This window comes from Canis lupus, chromosome 25 (genome assembly GCF_003254725.2).
Source record: "Canis lupus dingo isolate Sandy chromosome 25, ASM325472v2, whole genome shotgun sequence".
Taxonomy (NCBI): Eukaryota; Metazoa; Chordata; class Mammalia; order Carnivora; family Canidae; genus Canis; species Canis lupus.
In genome coordinates, this window is record NC_064267.1 from 5,207,247 (window position 1) to 5,229,799 (window position 22,553).

The 22,553-nt window shown below is 34.9% G+C and overlaps 1 protein-coding gene across 11 annotated transcripts in view; it reads right to left on the bottom strand.

Annotated features, from left to right (window-relative positions):
* Nucleotides 1-22,553, bottom strand: part of NBEA (neurobeachin) — a 674,158-nt gene that overhangs the window by 396,104 nt on the left and 255,501 nt on the right. For all 11 annotated transcript variants that reach the window (XM_049101416.1, XM_049101413.1, XM_049101412.1 and 8 more), the window contains one exon: nucleotides 5,667-5,794. In XM_049101416.1, coding sequence (XP_048957373.1) covers nucleotides 5,667-5,794 — 128 coding nt within the window. The remainder of the gene's footprint in view (nucleotides 1-5,666; nucleotides 5,795-22,553) is intronic.

Below are 22,553 nucleotides of genomic sequence, written 5' to 3' on the forward strand. Positions count from 1 at the left end.
AATGAGTATTTGTAGACCAGTTTCTTCAGAGGCCATCTTGTTTCCCCAACACTTTCCCCCTTTCCTCTGCTGATCCATATGTTATCTTGCAACTGCTGCATCTCAACCCAGTCATATTTTGGAGTATCAATGGGATACCTTATCACCTAGTTTTGCTGTAACTGTTCATTCATTGTTGCTATAGTTATTGTTTCAACATCTATTGTTCTGTTTTTCAAGGAGGAATTCAAGGTTACTTAAAAAGTATGCCCCTCATTACCATCTCTACTCAATCTGTCATATCCTTCTTTTTGTATTATTGCCATTTAAAAATAACTTCTGAAAATATATTTCAATCTATAACTTTTGAGTTAAAATAAATATTTGCAAGCTTTTCTAATTATGTGGCCATATTGTTACCATGAGTGATCCAAGGATGAACTGAGCTTCTTGCTTAGGGTCTTTCTATTTATAATAACATTTCAATGATGTTTTCTTTTGGTTGAGTGGAAATTCCATGCTATTAAAAAAATGCTAGTCTTGGAAACTTAAATATTCTTCAGTAGTATATGACTTTAATAAAACATTTATTAATGTCACCAAAAGTATAACAGACACTTTAGTATAACAGTTCTTGCACTGCTGTTATACTAAACATCTGTTTCTAAGATGTTTCTAAGATGTTTCAACTTCTATACACAGCTTCCAAAAGAGGCGGCCTATATATTACATCCAGTTTCACCCTTCCCACCCACCCCAATCTTGGCTGATTGTAACAGACATAGACACCAAATCCAAGGCTGAGCCACTGAGATCCTCCCTTGATATATAATAGTGGCTATAGGTAAACTGATGACAAATATTTACATTAAAAGAACACTTGGAGTCAGGGTTGTATACTATACTTGGCTATGCTCCAATGATTAAGAAAGTGAAGTTAGGGAAAGAAGTGAAGAAACTGAGTTGATACACAGAAAGAGGCAAAGGTCTAGCTTTGCTGTAATGTTGCCTTGAGAGTCAAGGGAGTAGCCTTGATACAGTCTCTCTTCTCCCGTTTCAAGGTTGCCTGACTTCTACCTGCTTTTCATTTCCTCTCTTTGGATACTATAAGACTTTCTGCTGTATCCTCATCGTAATTGTTGCCTTTAATACTCTTGTGAGTTCTCCTCTCAATCAAATATAAATAATGCTCACAGAATACAAACAGTGATTTCTCAGGGCCACTCTGCTATGGTGGAATAAGACAGAGTACAGAACATTTGGCAAACACACACACAAACACACACACACACACACACACACACACACATAACATTAGGCTAACACATACACACACTCTCACACCTCTAAACATTTTCTCTTCTAATTAACTTAGGTGACTACTCCTTCTTTGTTACTAATGATAACTCTAGGCTCTTAGGACTCTTGAATAAAAATTAGCTAGATCTAATCTGCTTCCTGACAGCCTCTAATTGACGTTATGCTACTTCTTTAAATCTGAACTCTAAAAGAAGCCCTACAATTCCTCTGAAGTACATCTTCCATTGCTGCAGCAAAACAAATTAATATAACCACTGGACCAAAGGTTGTTTTGCCATCCTGGGCTGGTGGACTTTGATACTTGCATATATATCTAATCTAATTTTTATCCATTAGTTTGCAAATTTAAAAGCTAGAATTTTCTCTGAGAAAGTTCACTAAGCTCCAAATAACTACGGTCTCCAAAAATTCTTAATTATTGCCAAGAGAAACATGGCAATGGTTTTATACACTAAAAGGTATATAACAATAGCTACCATCAATGAGTTATCACTAAGCTCCAAATAACTACGGTCTCCAAAAATTCTTAATTATTGCCAAGAGAAACATGGCAATGGTTTTATACACTAAAAGGTATATAACAATAGCTACCATCAATGAGTTACCTTAAAAGGTATAACTATATTGAGTATCCTATATTGAATGCAATAATAATTTAACAAAGACTAATAAAAAGTAATGAACAAATTAAGAAAATGAAATACTATTTTAGCTTGTATTTTAAAGGATATAGACTTTACAAAGTATCAATGATTATTTTATAAAAAACTACATGAATACAAGTGTAAATTAAAAACAAATGAATGTAAAACAACAAAAAAGATGCAATTCAAATACATTTTATGATTATTTGAAATTAAGAATAATTGCCTTCACTTTTCATAGGACATTAAAATATATTCAGTTATCTAAATCCAGCTTTGTTCTTACCACTTAGATATACATAATAAAGTCAAAAGTAAAAAAAAAAACAAAAAAAAAAATAAAGTCAAAAGTAATGGGATTTATTCATCATAAATACTATATTTAAGTATTCAATGGCTAGCATAAAGTTATTTTTATCATGTAAATCTGAGTCCTTTGTAATAGTTTGACAGTTTTTCTTCTCAGGGTAGAGGAACAGTGTTTCAAATGAGAGAAAGGAGGGAAATGGAGAAGAGAGAAAAAGAATGATCAAGAGTACACATTCAAGAATAAGAATATGAAGGACATGTATTTCCAGAGGCTGGGGGGCAGAAAGCAAGAAGAGAACGTGGATGACTGATCGATACTGGGAATTCTTAACCACAGAACACATTTTACATGTCTTACCATCTTATTTTCAAAACTTACCTTTACCAAAAATATTAGTAACAAAAATATTATTCTAGACAAGTATAAGGAAAAAATAACTGAATATTACATACCAAATTAAGCTAGGCAATATAATATAAACAATAGGATACTTCCTATTTATAAGTAAATAATTTTGTTAAAATTGTATAAATAAAATGGCACAGGAAGACAGCGGGGAAGATATTAATTAGACTTAAGAAATCTGAAGAGGAATTACAAGGATGAGAATAATTTGGGGGAGGGAAAAAGGAAAAAGATCTAATGTAGAAGAGTTGTGCAAAAACAAGGAAATGTGATAATGTGTAACTTGTTTCCATGTTTAATTAATGTCTTCTATATAAAAGGATGGAGACCAGTTGAGTGTGAAAAGTTATAACTAAATTCTGAGGGATACAGAATGTTGTTCTGTTATACAGCAGATGTTTCTAGATTTTTGGATTGTATTGATTAGCAGATATTTGAAGGATATATCATAAGTGTGTTAACTATTTAAAAAATATAACTCAAAATCTAAAATTCTATAATTTGCTATCATCATTTTATTAAGGACAATACTTTTAACACAAAAAAGGATATGAACATTACACCCACATAGTTGTAAAAATGGAATACATTAAACTCTTTGGAAGCAGAAAAGTGAACTTTCAATATATAACTTGTTCGAGTGTTTCATCTTCTGCATGGTCACTTTTTAAAAAAATCTAAGAGGTGTGTTCTTAATACTCTTTCAATTCAATTCTGAATATATAAGGTCAACTTAGGGAAGCCCAAGAAAAACCGCTCTCAATTACCTATGCAGCCTTTTCTCTTACCTTCTCTCTGCAGTGCTGGGAAGGCATAAGAAAGGGGCCAGATTCTAATCATGAAAAATTCTGGAAAGGGGCTAGCTACTATGTGGGGTCTTGCCTGATTAATACAGGGCAGTTACAAATTATCTGACAGTAATGCCTTAGAGCTTAAAATTGTCACAAACCATCACTGAGGAACCAGGAATGTAAGTCTTATAACTTAAAATAATTCCTCCTTTGCTTTGGCTGCTGGAAAACTTAGTGCTGATTTGTGTCCCAGTTTTAATAACACTACAAGGATCCATTACCAACATTTATAAATTTATTCTGTTTATTTTAGCATGTCTTGAACCACTATTTATATATTTCTTGTATAAATTTGTCAAATCATTTAAGGAAAAATATATATAAATACATAAAAAAGACTTCAGTGAATGAGGAAACATTTAAGATTTGTTTTTTCAATAAATTTTATTAATTTTTTTCTTATTGTTAAGTCACACATGGGGTCATCACACTAAATATTCTTGTAGTCTAGAGTACTTTCCTAGTACGTGGTATGACTCACCTGTAAGTCTTTGCTCAAATGTAATTTTTAGCGTTGGTCTCTTTAAAAGTCTATAGTGTGTTAGAAGATGATAAATGCTGTTAAAGGATAAATCCAACACAGGGGTTTGGGATAATAAAAATGGCAGGCTACACTTTTAAAGACGGTGACTTTCTAAATAAACTGCAACCTGATCCTGCCATTTTGTTATATTTATTATTAAGCTCTACAAATCAGGGATTTTTTTTAAAATTAAGGTTTTGTTTTGTTTCGTTTGAACTAAGTTGACACAAGTGTCACATTAGTTTCAGGTGTACAGCATAGTGATTGGACCACTTTATACGTTATGCTAAGCTCATCACAAATGTAGCTTCCATCTGTCACTGTACAATACTATTATTATATTCACTATATTCCCTATGCTGTAACCTTTCATCCCCATGACTTATTCATTCCATAATTAGAAGCCTGTGTCTGCCACTCCCCTTTGCCCATTTTGCCCTTCCCCCATTCCTGTCTCCTCTAGCCACCACCAGTTTATTCTCTGCATTTATGGGTCTATTTCTGCTTTCGTTTTTTCATTTATTTTCTTTTTTAGATTCCACGTTTTTGTCTATTATATAATAATATATTCCAAGTACTTTAAAAAAATGCTTGGCCTAGAACAAGAACTCAGTGGGGTTTCTTTGTTTTGTTTTTTAATGAATAGCTCACCTGTGTGTCACTGTTCTAAGAGCTTTGTATACATTATGTAATTTAATCCTCATAAGAACTCTGGGAGGGAGGTGCTATCACTGACTTTATTTTATAGAAAGAACATAAGTTACAAAATCGCTAAGTAATTCACAAAGGTCATAGAGCTAAGAAAGTAGTAGAACAAGGATTTAAACCCAGTCAGGTCAGTAACTATTACTCATTCCTAACAAATTGTGCAAAAGCACTTGAGACAAAGAACAGTCATAGGCAAACGACAATAAATAGAAAGTGAAAAGCAAAAATATATATGTAAAGCTGCTAAATCCAAGGAATAGTATTTAAAGCCATTATTTACTCACAGGATCTACTAGATACTGATTACCCCTTTATGAAGCTTTTGAATATTTATAAAATAAACTTTTTAAAGAAATAAAGCTTCAGACAACCATTTGTTAAAAGCTGCTCTCTTAATACTGGTGCATTAATTAACTCTTCACAATAATTAATCTGCTTTTCCACCTCACTCCATTTAAGCTGCTGTTGAGTAAAAGACAATAGCTTCATCAATTCCAAGTTAAGTATGTCTTCACATTTTCTCAGTTAAGAATTCTCCTATTACAAATGTTATATGAATAAGAAGTCATTTACAGAAGCATGGCTCTTAGAGTTAGAAGGAAATTTTAGAGGGTATTGCTTAGTAAACACACCATCCTGGTGAAGGATGTACCACGGCCCTCTAAGACTAGGATTATAAGAGCCATAGTCTCCCAGTCCAACACTTTTTCAAAGGTCTCCACTCTGTTATTAGCACTGACTGTGAAAACATGATATTTTTAAAAATGAGTACGAAGAAAGCATGTATGAATATCTTAACAGAATTTGTGGAAGCAAGATCTTTATATTCTTTTGGTAATAAATATTCCTCCAGAAGTACAAATTATCATGAGTAATAGATACATTATAGGAAACTAAAATAATTAGAATATAGAGAGAAATCATACCTTCTATCAATAGCTCTTGTCCATGACTGCCAAGAAGTGTACGAGATAGGAATGGGGCAAAGTCTACAAAAATTTCACGAAGTAGAGGAGCAACTTTTTCTAAAGCTCTTTCAAGTTTTGCAGTGATGCTGTTGAAATTAAGACATAAAGACTAGTAAATATAATTCAATATAAAACGTCAAATTATTACTTCTAAATTAAAATCTTGAAAGAATCATAGAAGTATGTATCTAACACATGGAATAGTAACTGCTTCAGTAGAAGGGACACACTGTACAGTTTCACATCACTCATAAGGCTGCTCTAAAGACTGTAGCTAACATAGAATGACCAGGGATGCCTGAGTGGCTCAGTTGATTAAGCCTTGTACTCAAGGTTTAGGCTCAGGTCATGACCTCAGGGTTGTGAGATCCAGCCCCAGGCAGGCTCTACACTCAGCAGGGAGTCTGCTTGAGATTCCTTATCTCCTTCTTCCTCTGCCCCTCCTCATCATGCTCTCTCGTTGGTTCTCTTTCTCTCTCAAATAAATAAATAAATAAATCCTCTGAAAAAGGTAGAATGACTGTTCTGTGAAATGAAATTGGGATTCCATGAACTGCAAGGGACACAAACTCTGCTCCTAGCTCTATGTCTTCCGTGACTATCCTATCCATCAAAGAAAACTATTTTAAACACTTACTACATAGATCACTGTGTCAGTTACAAAGAATTAACCTTTGTTCTCTAGGGTTGCCTAAAAATTCCATGAAAAGCTGGACAAATAAGGGAATAACTAGAATTCACTGTAATACAATGAAATTGCTCTGCTCAAGGAGGTATCTTCATTTCAAAAGCCCATTTACAATTATTTACCGATTCTTGCATTATTATTTGTATTACTTCACTGTTAAATTTTAAGTTATATGGCCTCAAGGAAGCACTATTTGACATTCTTGAAAATATTTCAAGTAGTATACATAAACAGGGGTAAAGAAAAAAATTCTTCTCAAGCAAATAAATGATCTGGTAATATCTATCTCTTAGAAATAAGTGCTTTGAAGTAAGACTGCTTTGACTGGAATGCTGGTTCTCTCTTATGCTACCTAGGTGAGCTGGGGCATTAGGCTTCCTTTGCATACAAGATGAAAATGACCATAGTACCTGCTGGTGAGGATTAAATGAGCTAAGGCATATAAAGTTGCATAGAAAAGTAACTGGCACACAGTGAGAGATCAATAATGGTAGCTCTTATAATAGCTTTTTTGAATAAAACTAAATTTACTCTTACAGAATGTGGCTCTGATAAAAAAAGGAATACAATAATTTGTTAGAGGAACACACATTGTTCTACATGGAAGATATGTAAAGTAAAAATTCAACAATGCTTCAAAATAATAAAAGTTCTGCCACAAAGCTAAGTAACATTTTGCTATATGTGAGGAGAACATAAGTGACAAAAAGGTTATTAATTATAGAAATAATGTTCAACTTATTGCTAACATTTAAAACTAAAGTATTGCATTGTTAAGTGACTAAACAGGGATAAGGGAATAATCTAGGATACATTCTTTCATAACTTGGAAATAGTGTAATCTGAATCATGTGTATACTGAAAGCCTCACCACTAGCACTTCTATCTGACTTTGTCTCCTCTTATCTAGGTCAACAGCTTCAAAGCAAGAACCCAGAGAGGAAACTGGTATGAGTGCTTCCAGGAATATTAAAGAGAATATTCTGGAGGAATAACTTTAGGCAAAAAAAAGGGACCTGGGTGGGGCTTTGAGGACTTGCTAAAGATAAACAGAACTCTCAATATTCTCCCTTACTCTTGTTGTTCCTGAACAAACACCTTCGTTAACCAATGGTTCTCAAATTTTAGTGTAGATCAGAATCACCTGTGATGCTGTTTAATCAGAGATTCCTAGAATTTCATCCCCATAACTTCTGATTCAGCAGGTCTGGATGTACTGAGAGAATTCACACTTCTAACAAAGTCTCAGGTGGTTTGCTACAGCTGATCCAAGAAACACTGTTTTAAGGAGAGGATTTACTACTAGTAAATTGTAAAACAGCAAGGTGAATGCTACCTGAAGTCATAAAATAATCGTAAGTTATCTCTGACTTTTAGTGTATAGAGATAGAATTCCTTTTTTATATCTATTAATTATTTAATTCATTCTAATTTCCAGGATCATGTCCCATAACTTCCCAGCTAAAGTAATCCCCTCCTCTGAGGAAAGAGGAGTAAGAATGTTAAGAGCAAATCTATGAAGAAGAGAAAAGTCTGGATGTTATTGTTTTGTTTCTGTACTTGAATTCTGAGTGAAGCATGAATATTTTATTTAAGATTAATCAATGAAAGTGAAATTATTTTAGAAAAATTTTAGATGTATAAAGGTTCACATCACAGTTATGCTACTGTAATATACTATTACCTAATTAAACTTAGGTATATTTTCCCCTAGTTTATGACTTTTTCCCATAATTTATGGGTTTCCGTATGATTTAGAAGCTTCAGAATTGCAAAAATACTATTCCCGTTAACTTACATATCAAACAGAAACTTTACTTAATTTAAGCAACCAATTACATAACTGTGGTATATATGTATTAATTACCTTGACTTGAACTAAGGGATAAAAACAGATATTTCTCAATGAGTGACTCTCTAAAGTAGTATTTTAATAAGCAACTATTTTCTTATAAAACAACAGAATATTAAATAATGCTCTTACATATCATTCTATAACCATAATTTTAATTTTCTAATGGGGAACAATGTAACTTTTTGCCCAGCAAGAGATCAAAGGTTTTAAGTACAGAAAAATCATCATTGAATAATACTGCCAGATTTCTTTATCAAACAATAGCCTATTCTAAGTGGAAGAGTTTCATTATCACTTTACAGTGAAGAAAATGGACAGGTTTTGTTGTTGTCGTTGGTATTTATAGATTCCTCACAATGTATTTTAAAGGATAAAGTATGTGATCTTCATCTTTACACAATTTAAATTCTCAAAGAACATGATACAAACATAGATCTCAGCTTTATACCCTCCCCTATCACCAATTAAAAACAAACAAACAAACAAACAAAAAATCCTGCCTATATTCTTTCAATTCTCATCTGAGAGAAGTACAAAATGTAAAACTTTTCCCAAAGCATATATGAAAAATTTATCTGACAAGATGTAAAAAAATAAAACATTTTAACACAAGAGAACTCCTTGGTCTTATTTCCTATAAAAATAAAAGAATTATCCTCTTCATTTTGAATCTAATTTTTTTAATAGCACATGTAAAAATGACCAGAAAACACTTTTTTTGGCAAATTATTTTGCAAGAAAATTAGCATATTCTACTTGATTAGGAAAAATATTAAGTAATAATTTTTCAGTTTTATTTGAAAACTTATTTTCATTTACTCAAAAAACATTCATTCAGTTTAAGACATTTTATACACAGAAATAATATGAAGGTGCACTAGATGGGGAATTTACCCTACATAGTCTTAAGTGAGATTAAAACAGTCTAGCAACTTCTTAGTATTTAGTATTGGGCCTGAAATTTGCCAACTCCAGGATGAAATGCATTCTCTCAAGCTTCTCATCCCTCTCTCCCTACTCAATTCTTTTTCATTCCTTTCAGTCACATTAATGATGCTTATGATGTTATTTTGACATTGGTTATTTTTCTTTACAGTTAAGTGTAAATTCTTTTAACAAACAGAATTCCTAATTTCCAAAAAGAACACTACTATTGCTAGTTGAGTAAATTCTCAACCACTCTCACAAATTTTCTAACTATAAAAACAAAATGTTCAAAGAAAATAATAATGCCTTAGATGAAATTTTAAAGTGTCAATGCCTGGATTAAAACAACATGATTTAAAACACAAGAGTTTTATTATTATGGTTTTAAAAAGCACAATTATATATTGGCTTTTGCTTATATTAAGAAAATCTTAATTTATGACCATAAATTGTAAAGGTAAATTCTTAATTGGTTATATACTATGACTGGGAAATGACAAACATTGACTTAAAATTATTTTGTTTAGTTTTCACTAAGCTGCTAATGTGAAATGTATATATATGTATTTTAAGGGAGAGTGAGCATGAGCAGGAGGAGAGGGAGAGGGAAAGAGACAATCTTAAGCAGACTCCTCCTAAGCATGGAGCCGGACCTGGGGCTTGATCTCACCACCCTGAGATCATGACCTGGGCTGAAATCAAGAATTAGATGCTCAACCAATTGAGCCACCAAGGTATTCCTGAAATATAATTTCACAGACTAGATAGTTGATGAGTAAATGCATCATGAATCTCAGATTCTGTGACCCTGTGACCTACTGCACTGCTAAATGGTTTTTCTTAACTGTAACTTTTTAGGGTTACACTAATCAAAACATGAAGCTGAAAAAATTCTTGCTTATTTCCTCATTTTCTTTTAAATTAAAAAAAAACCCTGACATTTTCTCTTTATTCTTTTTAAAAAGAATCACAAGAAGGCGGCGCTAAACTGAGCCACCTGGGCTGCCCGATAAAAACTATTTTAATATGGTAGGTATGGCAGTAGTAATAAGATCCCCCTTGTAGTATAGAGATGTTTGTTCTCAAGAGATCTTAGGAGGACTGCTGGGTGGTGGCTCACAGATGAATCCTTCCCCAAGAAGTGGCCTGTTTTGCCCAATATTAAGTCACCTTATCAGGAGTACTCTGTATTCAAACCCCAGTCAAGGAGGAGACAGAAAGGCCCAGCTCCCTTGATTCAATTGAGGATACCTTTCAGGGACTTTCCAGTTTAGAGCTTTCCCCAGAATGGCCTAGCACTTCCATCACAATTGTTATCACTTTTCCTTGGACCAATCTTTCCCTCCCATTTCCTTAACGGTGACATGATTGAGAACATTCCCCAAAAACCTGCCTGTATAAAGTGTTCTGAGAATATATGTCCTGGGGTGGTAGTCTACTGATAAGTGCTTTTAGTATAATACTTGGTTCATATAATATTTTTTGAAAATCCAAACTGAAAAATCATGAGTTAGGAATTTGAATTTTAAAAAAGAATTGAGAACTTCCATTTAAGATGCAGAAAGCTGGAAATGGTCACTCCTACACTAGTCACAAGAAGAAGCCAGATAATCTATGTACACTGCTAGAACCCATCAGAGAGCTGAGGTTGCAGGGTAACCAACTAGCCTTGAAATCTGAAGGAAGAACAGACCTTTAAGGAGAGAAGACAGAGATGAAGAACGTGCTTCACTGGGGCAGGACCCAGGAAGAAGAAACTCTGTGTATCACCTAAATTGGTAAGGAGAAATCAGCTAACAACTTTTAATAAATTGTTCAAGTCCAAGAGTGAGCTAATGTGAAAGAATAAAATCCTCAGAGCTGCAAGAACAAGGGGAGTTTGCAGTAATTTGCAGGATTTTCTCCACACACCTCACCATTACTCATGAGAGAGACTGGGGGCAACATGGGGAGCTGAGAAGCTGTTGCAGGCGAAGGGCGAGGAGCAGTGACTCTTGCAGAAAAGACACAATGCTCTCTGCCTGGGCTTTCTACCTGTAATCCTTATGGAACAAAGGCCTTACATATTTTGGAAAAGGACAGCAAACCCTGTCACTTCCAGGCTACCAGAGCCTTTTGCAGAAATAACTCTGTTCTGAAGGAGGGCAAGAAAACATTTTGAGTCCTGATAATTAGAGATTCTCCAACCACTTGGAAATGGCCAAGATCGGTGGAAAATCCTACTTCCAAGACCCAGGGTAGTACCTGCCTAAAACCAATTCTGAATGAGAACAACAGAAAACAACTCCATGTCCACGGTACACTAGGCCCGCAAGTACTCAATAACAAGTAACAGTAGACTACTATCGTAGTAGGGGCCACAGTGTAGAGAACCTCTTGAACACGCAGCATTAATGGAAAGCCTAAAAATAAGGGTAGAATGGGAACACTGAGTAAAACATTCTGACAAACCAGCCTCTAGATAAAGACAAGGTACAAGTAGAAAAATTTAAGGCATGTGGTGCATTGAGAGTAACTAAAACAAGAAAACAAACCTAGCTCAACTCCTTGGTAGAATAACTTAACCTACAGTAAAGGCCTAGCATAGAGGCAAGCCCATTTCCAGAATAAATATTATGAATGTCACTTATTACCATCCTCTATATAATGTCCAGCTTTCAAACAAAAAGTGTAAGACATCCAAAAAAGAAAAACTGACAAAGTCAGAATCACAAACTGACAAAATCGGAATCACAAATAAACCGTTAGAACTATCAAAGAATTTTTAAAAACTATGTTTACCATATTAAGAGTTAATTAATACTTGAAAAGATAAGTCCACACATAAACAGAGTGGAATTTTAGCACAGAGTAAGAAACTGTAAAAAAGAAACAATGATAGAAATATATATAGTAAAAGAGATAACAATACCTTCAACAGGGTTATCAATAGACTCAATAAAGTTAACAAAGAACCAATGAATTTAAAGATAGGCCAATAAAAAAAGGCATGCTGAAACAACAACAACAAAAGAATTATGTTTATAATGACAGAGGAAGAGAGAGAAGAGTGTGTTTGCAAGTGCATTTAAGAACTATGAAAGAGAAGGGGGCAGGGTGAGATGACAGAAGAGTAGGGTCCCTAAGTCACCCGGCCCCACCAATTTGCCTAGGTAACTTTCAAACCATCCTGAAAACCTATGAATTCGACCTGAGATTTAAAGAGAGAACCACTGGAACGCTACAGACAGAAGGGTTTTCTCTTCTAACAAGGTAGGAAGGCAGAAAAAATTTAAAAAGAATCCAGTGGGGGAGCACCCCCGCGAGGAACCGGGCTAAGGTGGAGGTGAAAGCCCCTGGGACAGGAGAGCCCAGCCCCGGAGAAGCAGGAGCTTTAAAAATCTGCACCAGATTCTTCACGGAGGAAAGGCGCTCAGCAGTGAACTCGGGCATAGCCACAGGAGGGACAGTGGGGCCCCCAGGTTCTGGGGGCACTAACGAGGAAGCGCACCCCGGGGGGGAGCACACGCACACCGCAGGCTGATCTCAGGAAAGGGCTGGAGCGCGGCCTGGCGGGGCCTCGGGAGCAGCTCAGGAGGTGGCTCCGCGTGGAGGGGGCTGTGTGGCCCAAGACCGCGATTCCAGCGGCGCAGGCCCCAGAGCCCAGGGCGCCAGGGGTCACAGCCCACGTTCCTACGCTCCTCCGGGACAGTGGAGGCAAGAGAGGCCCAGGACAATGAGGTCTCTCCTGCCTCCTAGTGCCCCCAAGCTGTGCAGATCAGTGCTCCCTCACCCCGGGGAGCATCCAGGCCAGTGCGGACTGGGAGCTGCGGGAGCTGACTCCAGGGCTGGAGAGCTAGCCGCCACCAGTGGTGGTGTTCCTCCTCGTGTCACCTGTGCCTGGGAGAGGCGGGGCTGCCAGGGAGCAGGGGCCTCACAGGATAAACAGCTCCCACTGAGCCCAGCACATAGTGGGGAGCAGGGCAGCTCCTCCAGGTGCACACATCTGAGACTCAGCACAGCAGGCCCCTCCTCTAGAAGACCAGCTGGAAGGACAGGGGAAGAGCAAGTTCTTGACCAAGCAGGGCTGTTAGGCTCCAGGGGAAGTCGAGGGATTTACAGTATACAGAACCAGAGGATACCACACCTTTATTTTTTTTTCCTTTTTCCAGTACAACTCATTTTTATATCAGACTGTAAATTTCCAATTTTTTTCTCTTTTCCCACCTTAACTACAATATTTTGCCACCTCTTTTTCTCTCTTTCCCTTTCTTCTTTTAAGATTCTTCCTTTTGACTTTCATATTTCTCCTAGATATATTCTCCTAGATATATTTCATATATCTAGGACCTATAATTATGGGTCCTAGATATATCTTCCACTTCTAGATTCCCTTCAACATACTCAAGTTAATTTTCGGAGATATACAAGATATGTTTGTGTGTGTGTGTTTTGTTTTCTCTGCCTCATTTTGTTCTACAATGGCAGAAGTTAATACCTTCTAAAACATGACCAGTATGTACCCAGAACCAAGTGGTATACCGTGCTGGTTCATTTCGTGAGATTCCTCATTCCCATTCTGCCACCCTCTTTTATCTCATTTATGTTTTGGTGGTCAATGTTGGGGCCTTCTACAAGTACTTCTGGTTTATATGAATTTGGGACTAAGCATCTTCTAATATACAGAACTTAAATATACTGAGAAACAAGAGGATCTCAGCCTCTAAAACCCCTCAAATAGACTACATTCTCCCTCTACTACAACTTTACCACCACCATCTCCCAGTTCTCCCCCCTTTTTTTTCTTCTTTTTTTTCTTTTTCTTTTCTTTCTTTTTTCTCTCTTCTTTAGGATTCCTGGACTTTTATTTTTTACTACTTTGTTTTAAAATTTGTTTTTCACTTTAGTGGTACTTTTTGTTTTATTTCGTTCTTTTTTTCAATTTCTGGTCTCTGACCATGGCAGAATCATCTAAGGTGAAATTTACTTAGGTCGTGGTTGATATTCTTGATGCAGCCTGCTCATACAGCCACTCTGTACTAACCAAAATGACTAGAAAGAAGAACTCACCACAAAAGAAAGAATCAGAAACAGTAGTCTCTGCCACAGAGTTAAAGAATTTGGATTGCAATTCGATTTCAGAAAGCCAATTCAGAAGCTTTCTGAATTGGCTTCTGGAATTTTCCAGAGCTACTGGTGGCTCTGGAAAAAAAGCATAAAGGAATCAAGAGACTTCATGACTCCAGAATTTAGATCTAATCAGGCTGAAATTAAAAATCAATTAAATGAGATGCAATCTAGACTGGAGGTCCAAATGACAAGGGTTAATGAGGTAGAAGAAAGAGTGAGTGACATAGAAGACAAGTTTATGGCAAGGAAGGAAGCTGAAGAAAAAAGAGAAAAACAATTAAAAAACCATGAGGAAAGGTTAAGGGAAATAAATGACAGCCTCAGAAGGAAAAATCTGCATATAATTGGGGTTCCAGAGGGCGCTGAGAGGGCCAGAGGGCCAGAAAGCATATTTGAACAAATCATAGCTGAGAACTTCCCTATTTGGGGAGGGAAACCGGCATTCAGATCCAGGAGATAGAGAGGTATCTTTAGGTCCCCCCTAAAATAAATAAAAACCATTCAACATCTTGACATTTAATAGTGAAACTTGCAAATTCCAAAGATAAAAGAGAATCCTTAAAGCAGCAAGAGACAAGAGATCCCGAACTTACATAGGGAGAAATATTAAATTAACAGCAGACCTCTCCACAGAGACCTGGCAGGCCAGAAAGGGCTGGCAGGATATATTCAGGGTCCTAAATGAGAAGAACATGCAGCCAATAATATTTTATCCAGCAAGGCTCTCATTCAGGATAGAAGGAGAGATAAAGAGCTTCCAAGATAGGCAGAAACTGAAAGAATATGTGACCACCAAACCAGCTCTGCAAGAGATAGTAAGGGGGACTCTGTAAAAGAAAGAGGACACCCAAAGAAATAATCTACAAAAGCAGGGACTGAAGAGGTATTATGATGACACTAAATTCATATCTTTCAATAGGAACTCTGAACCTTAATGGGCTTAATGATCCCATCAAAAGACGCAGGGTTTCAGATTGGATAAAAAAGTAAGACCCAGCTATTTGCTGTCTCCAAGAGACTCATTTTAGACCTTAGGACACCTACAGCCTGAAAATGAAAGGTTGGAGAGCCATTTACGATTCAAATGGTCCTCAAAAGAAAGAAGGGGTAGCAATCTTCATATCAGATAAATTAAAGTTTATCCCAAAGACTGTAGTAAGAGATGAAGAGGGACACTACATCATACTTAAAGGATCTATCCAACAGGAGGACCTAACAATCATGAATATTTATGCCTCTAATGTGGGAGCTACCAAGTATATCAATCAATTAATAACCAAAGTAAAGACATGCTTATAATAATACACTAATACTGGGAGACTTCAACACAACACTTTCTGCAAATGACAGATTTTCTAAGCACAACATCTCCAGATAAACAAGAGCTTTAAATGATACACTGGACCAGATGGATTTCACAGATATTTACAAAACTTTACATCCAAACGCAACTGAATACACATTCTTCTCAAGTGCACTTGGAACTTTCTCCAAAATAGGCCACATACTGGGTCACAAATCAGGTCTTAACCGATACCAAAAGATCAGGATTGTCCCCTGCATATTTTCAGACCATAATGCTTTAAACTTGAACTCGATCACAAGAAGAAATTTGGAAGAAACTCAAACACGTGGAGGTTAAAGAGCATCCTGTTAAAAGATGAAAGAGTCAACCAGGAAATTAGAGAAGAATTAAAAAGATTCATGGAAACTGATGAGAATGAAGACAACAACCGTTCAAAATCTTTGGGATACAGCAAAAGCAATCCTGAGAGGGAAATGAATTGCAATACAAGCATCCCTCAAAAAATTGAAAAAAAAAAAATCAACTCTAATACACAACTAACCTTGCACCTAAAGGAACTGGAGAAAGAACAGCAAATAAAACCTAAACCAAGCAGAAGAGAGTTGTTAAAGATTCTAGCAGAACTCAATGAAATAGAGACCAGAAGAATTGTAGAACAGATTAACAAAACCAGGAGTTGGTTCTTTGAAAGAATTAATAAGATAGATAAACCATTAGCCAGCCTTATTAAGAACTATGAAAGAGTATCAAAAAATCTTATATAAAAGTCATTAAAATCACTGAAGTAGAAACGTCATATGCCAAATAATGGCTGCTCAAATGTGCCTAAACCACAATCCCTGGAATTTGTGAGTAGGTTATATTATATGGCAAAAGGGACTCTAAAAATGAAATTCACATTTTGAACACTAACATAGGAAGATTATACTGGATTATGTAGGTGGGTTCAGTATAATATAAAAAGCAGAAAATTCTCTCAATGGAGTCAGAGAGGTGTAGCAAACAGAAAGGCATAAAAGATATGTCAGAAGTGGAAGCCAGAGAAGTCCCAAGTGTGAAGAGAATGTGATACATTGTCACTGGTTCTGAATGTAGGGGCCACATGCAAGGACTAAAAAAAAGGACTCTAGAAGCTAAGGGCAGTCCCAGAATGACAACCAGCAAATAAATGGAACCATCATTCTATAGTTGCCTGGCATTGAATCCTGCCAACAATCTGAGAGAATCGTATTTCCTTACAAAATTTCCAATAAGAAATGTAGCCCTGCAAACACTGGGCTGCTCAGTGTGACCTGTGTTGGACTTTTAGTCTATAGAACCATGACATAATAAATTAGTATTGTTTTAAGCTGCTAAAAGTGTGGCAATTTATCATGCTAGCAATAAAAAACTAATACAAGGAGAGAGAGAAAATAGGGCGGACGAAGTACGTTAAGAGATAATGAGTAAGAATTCTCCCGAAATGATTAAAGTTTCAAGCCAAGGATGTAAGAAGACCAGAAAATAAGTATTAATTCATAACCCATATGTGACATAATGAAACACATATTTGAAACACAAATATAAAGAGAAAATTTGAAGAAGGCTATCAGAGCATAAAGATTCATTATGCAAAGAATGACATTCTCACTAGAAAGTAGGTAGGGCAGAAGACAGTGGCTACTTTAATCGTTTCAAAAAATATTAGCCCACAATTTATACGTAGCCAAAAAAAAAAAACAAAAAACAAAATGTAAAATCTTTCAAGGTAAATAACTCTTCCAAAGAAAGAAAAACTAAGAGAATTCATGTATTTGACTTGCACTACAAGAGCTTTTTTTTTTTTTTTAAGATTTTATTTATTCATGAGAAATACAGAGAGAGAGAGGCAGAGACACAGGCAAAGGGAGAAGCAGTTTCCCTGCAGGGAGCCTGATGCAGGATGCAATCCCCAAACTTTGGGATCACACCCTGAGCTGAAGGCAGATGCTCAAACACTGAGCCACCCAGGCATCCCTAACAAGAACTTTCAAAAGATGTTCTTCAAGTATAAGGAATGTAATATCTGACATAAACTTTTGTTTCTACAATTAAGAGTGCTAGAAATAATAATTGAGAGTAAATATAAAATTCATTTATTTTTAATTGCTTTACAGATAATGAACTATACAGAGCAAAAAATAATAGCTATGTGCTGTTTCTTAAAAAGATATATGAAAGTGAAACATGACAGCGTTAACACAAAGGATGAGAAAGAGTAATTAGGGGTAAATCATAAGAATCTTATACTAACATGAAACAATATAATACTATCAAAGACTATAATAATTTAAAGATTTATATTGTAAACTCTAGGGCAACTCTGAAAATGTTTTAAAGATAAGTAAATAAGCCAATATTGAAGAGAAAATGAAATGATACAAAATACTCTATCAATCCAACATAAGGTATAGAAAGAAGAAAAAAAGTAAAAAACAGATGGAAAATAATAGTTTTTAGAAAACAATGGGCAAGCTGATAGATATTAACACAACCATATCAGTAGTCACATTAAATGTAAATTACATAGAAACATCAATTATAGTTTGTCAAACTGATAAAAAAAAAAAAGCTGTGTCCACTGATACACTAAGAAAATCTTCCTTTAAAAATAAAAACATAGATAAGCTTAAGGAAAATACAGGAAAGAGAATTGCCACTAAAACTCTAATGTGAAGAGAGCCAGAAAGAAGGAGCTGAAGAGGTTTGTTTGTATTTATTTATTTAACATTTTTTTAAAGATTTTATTTATTTATTCATGATAGACATAGAGAGAGAGAAAGAGGCAGAGACACAGGCAGAGGGAGAAGCAGGCTCTGTGTAGGGAGCCTGACACGGGCCACGATTGCGTCTCCAGGATCACTCCCTGGGCTGAAGGTGGCGCTAAACCGCTGAGCCACCTGGGCTGCCCTGAAGAGGTTTTTATTTGATGCGATATTAGAATTTACATTATACTCAACTAATTTTTTTTATAATTTGAAGATTACAACATAATCAAATTTGTCCATGATGTAATTAAGGGCCAGAATGGATATGACATAATCTAGTTGAAAGCAGTGGTTACAAAGAAAAATAAACTAAGCCATTTTAAGGTTTATACTCAATTTAATAAAGGAGAATAAACAAACTATCTATGCCAACATAATCTGGATTTCTACTGTTAGTAATCAACTGATCATCCTGTTGAGAACAAAACTAGATAAAAACCAAACCAAAAGAAAAATACTTCTTTAAGGATAATAGAACATTAAGACAGGGACCAATTATTTGATCATGATCTCTAAAAGGAAGAAATCCTAAAAGAGGTGATTTTGGCATTTGCGCCATTTTTCTCATATAAGCATGGTTTAGAAGAAGCAGTCAATGAGCCAGCGGTTGAACAAAATTTTTAACAAACCAATGGGTAAAAACTGATGTTCAGGACCCATCAAAGGCAAGGAGAGCTAAGAAAAACTCATATAATTCAAGTTAGGATGCTGTAGACCTACACCTTAGAATGCTGGTAAACTAGAAAAAGAATAGCACTACAATCTTGACTACATTATGTCATGTAGAATTAATAGTGCCTACCAGAGGCAAACGTAATTTCTTTCTGGAAAAATCCACCGTTTTGTACATTTATATTCTTTAATGTACTAGATTCTTCAAACTAGAATAAAAATAAAGGACATTAAAGTAGAGAAAAATAATATTATCAAATACCAAGAGAAACACTAAATCACCCAGATAGTCCAGAAGCCAAATAGTGAAACAAAAACTTTAAATACTTATATTTCATATACTTATGAAAATTATAGACAGGATTGACCATTAGAAGAGAAAAACTATTAAAAAATGGAAATTCCAGTACTTAACCAAAAAATTTATATTAACAATACAGAAGATTAGAAACAACTAAAGAAAGAATTAGTAAAGTGGACTAAGGTTAAAAAAATACTCAGAGTTAGAGACAGAGAGAGATAGACACAAAAAGAGAATATATATAAAGAGATAATAAGAATTATATAAGATATATGATTTCTTCTAGGAACTCAAAATTTGCGTAGCCTTTAAAAATATATCAAAGTAATAGACCACATTTAGCAGAAAAAGGAGTACACAAAAAATTAGATAAAAAATACAGTAGAATTCAATAAACCTAATCATAGCAACTCTTGGTTAATTATAAACACAAGAGATGTCTTATATTTGATAAAAGTATCTATAGTAAATAGATAGGAAACATCATAATTAATGATGTTCAAAGCTTTCCATCTGAAATGAAGAAAAGAATGTTTTTTTTATATAGAATTTTTTATAGAAAATTGCATTTGAGGTACTACGTGGTAATATAATACAAGAAAAACAAATAAAGGGTAAGGATTATAATAGAGGATAAAACTGCCAATATTCTCAGATGAAATGACTGTGTACATACATTTACTTAGAAAGAGTTATAGATAAATAATTAGGAATAAGTAGTTAAAAGTTTTAGGATATTAGTTCAATATACCAAAATGGACTGTATATGACAGCAATACAATTAAAAACTGAAATTTACGAAAGAAATAACTTATAACATAAAAATATCAAATTCCATTTTTCACTTTCAAGGAATAAGATGATTTAGAATTACCTCCCATGTTAACTAGAAAAGTGTACAAAATAGGGAGAGCAAATATTTTCAGACAACACAGATAGCACAAGACCCTAAAACCCAAGGGAAGAAAAAAAATGAAACGATTTTCACCATTATTTACGTTTCTTGCATGGAGGTATTTCCCCTTTTAAGGCAAATACAGAATCCAGCAACCATTTTGGGTTGACAAGAGTAAAACCATAGTTCAGGCAGGTCAAGGTGAACAGAATTGGAAGGATAGAATACCCAAGAGGAAAGAGTTATAAAGAGAAACGATTCCAATAATCAGAGACTTTCACTGAATAACAATCTATGTATGTGACACCTGAAAGCTTTCAAGGTTAAAATAGAACAAATTCTGATGAAAGAACAATTATGAAGAAGCTATAGCATAAACGTTTCCTATCTCTCACACAGGTCTGAGAAGTGTCTATTCTTTCCAGCCAGGATGTAAAGACCTCATTAAATACACTGAGCATTCAGGAGATATCCCAGCTCATTTTCTTAGTGTGACAAAATTAGCCCAGGGATAAAAACAACTCTAGACTTGCCTTTAAATACCTTAAAAGCATGCCTTAGGAGGAAGAACACCCTTTTGAATAAATAGTGCTAGAGCAACTGAATAATTGCAGACAAACCTCAATATAAATCTCATACCTTACACAAAAATTAGCTCAAGATGGGACACAGACTTAAAAGTGAAACTGCTTATGAAGCCATAGAACTTAATGGAAAACATATGAGAGAATCTTTAGGACTCAGAGGGGGGAAGAATTCTTAGACATGACAACATGGTAAGTTAGACTACAACAAAAATGCAGTTTTCCTCTGCCAAAGAACCTATTAAAAGGATGAAACAAGAGTCCACAGTCTAGAAGAAAACAACTGCAAAGCACACTTCTGAAAAAGGACTGGTATTTAGAAAATATAATGAACTCTCAAGGCTTAAAATTAAGAAAGCGATCCAAGTATGAAATGGGCAAAAAACATGAACAGCTATTTCAATGAAGAGGTATTTTAATACTGATGACAAAAACATACAAAAAGATGTTCAGAATCATCCATTAGGAATATGACAAGACAAATTAGGACCACAAGGAGATATCAGTGCCTTGTACTGATACCTATCAGAATGACTTAAAAAAGACAACACCAAAAGTGGGTAAAAATCGAGAGAAACTGGACTATGTATACATTGTTGGTAGAAGTTTGTTTTTTTTTTTAATAAAACAAGTCAGGTACTTACCATACAGCTCAGGAATCTCACTCTTGAACATATTCCAGAGAAATGAAAAGTTATGTTTACAAAAAACAAATGTTCATTGCAGCTTTTCTCATGAAAGCCAAAAACTGGAAAAAACCTAAATGGCCTACAATGGGTGAATGGTTAAATGAACTGTCATATATCCATACCATGGAATACTACTAAGAAATACAAATGGAAGAACCTACTGAACAAGCTGGATGAATCTTACAGCATTATGTTAAAATGAGAAAAGGTCAATTTCAAAATGCACCTCTGAAACACCTATGAATCAAAGAAGAAAATGTAGGGAAATGTTGAAAAAATACTGAATGAAAGTTAAAACATCATAATGAAATTTGTGAAATACAGATAAAACAATCCTTTAGGGAAAGTTGTGGCTTTAAAAGCTTTTATTAGAAAAGAAGAAAAACCAAAAATCAATGATTTAAAGCAAAGGGTCAGGAAATGTTTTCTCTAAAGGTAAGTACCTTTCTCTAGGTACTAAATATTTTAAGCAATACTATACAGAAGTTGCAACAACTTAATTCTGCCATTGTAATGTGAAAGCAAGCACAAGCAATCTGTAAACAAATGATATGACTATATACCAATACAAGTTTATTTTTATTTATTTATTTTTTTTTTACAAGTTTATTTTTAATATAAACTGGTGACAGGCAGATTTAGTTCATGGGTCATAGTTTAAGTGGAAACTTAGATTAGGAATCTAGAAAGAGAAAAAAACTAGAAAGAAAAAAGCAAGTAAGTCTTGAATAATGAAAAGGAATTAATAAGAGCAAAATTTAGTGTAATAGAAAACAAAAAATAAATAAAAGAAGCTAATAGCTGATTTCTGGAAAAAATCTAATATTGAAAAATCAGAACTTATTAAACTCAACAGCAAAGAAACAAACAATCCAATCATGAAATGGGCAAAAGACATGAAGAGAAATCTCACAGAGGAAGACATAGACATGGCCAACATGCACATGAGAAAATGCTCTGCATCACTTGCCATCAGGGAAATACAAATCAAAACCACAATGAGATACCACCTCACACCAGTGAGAATGGGGAA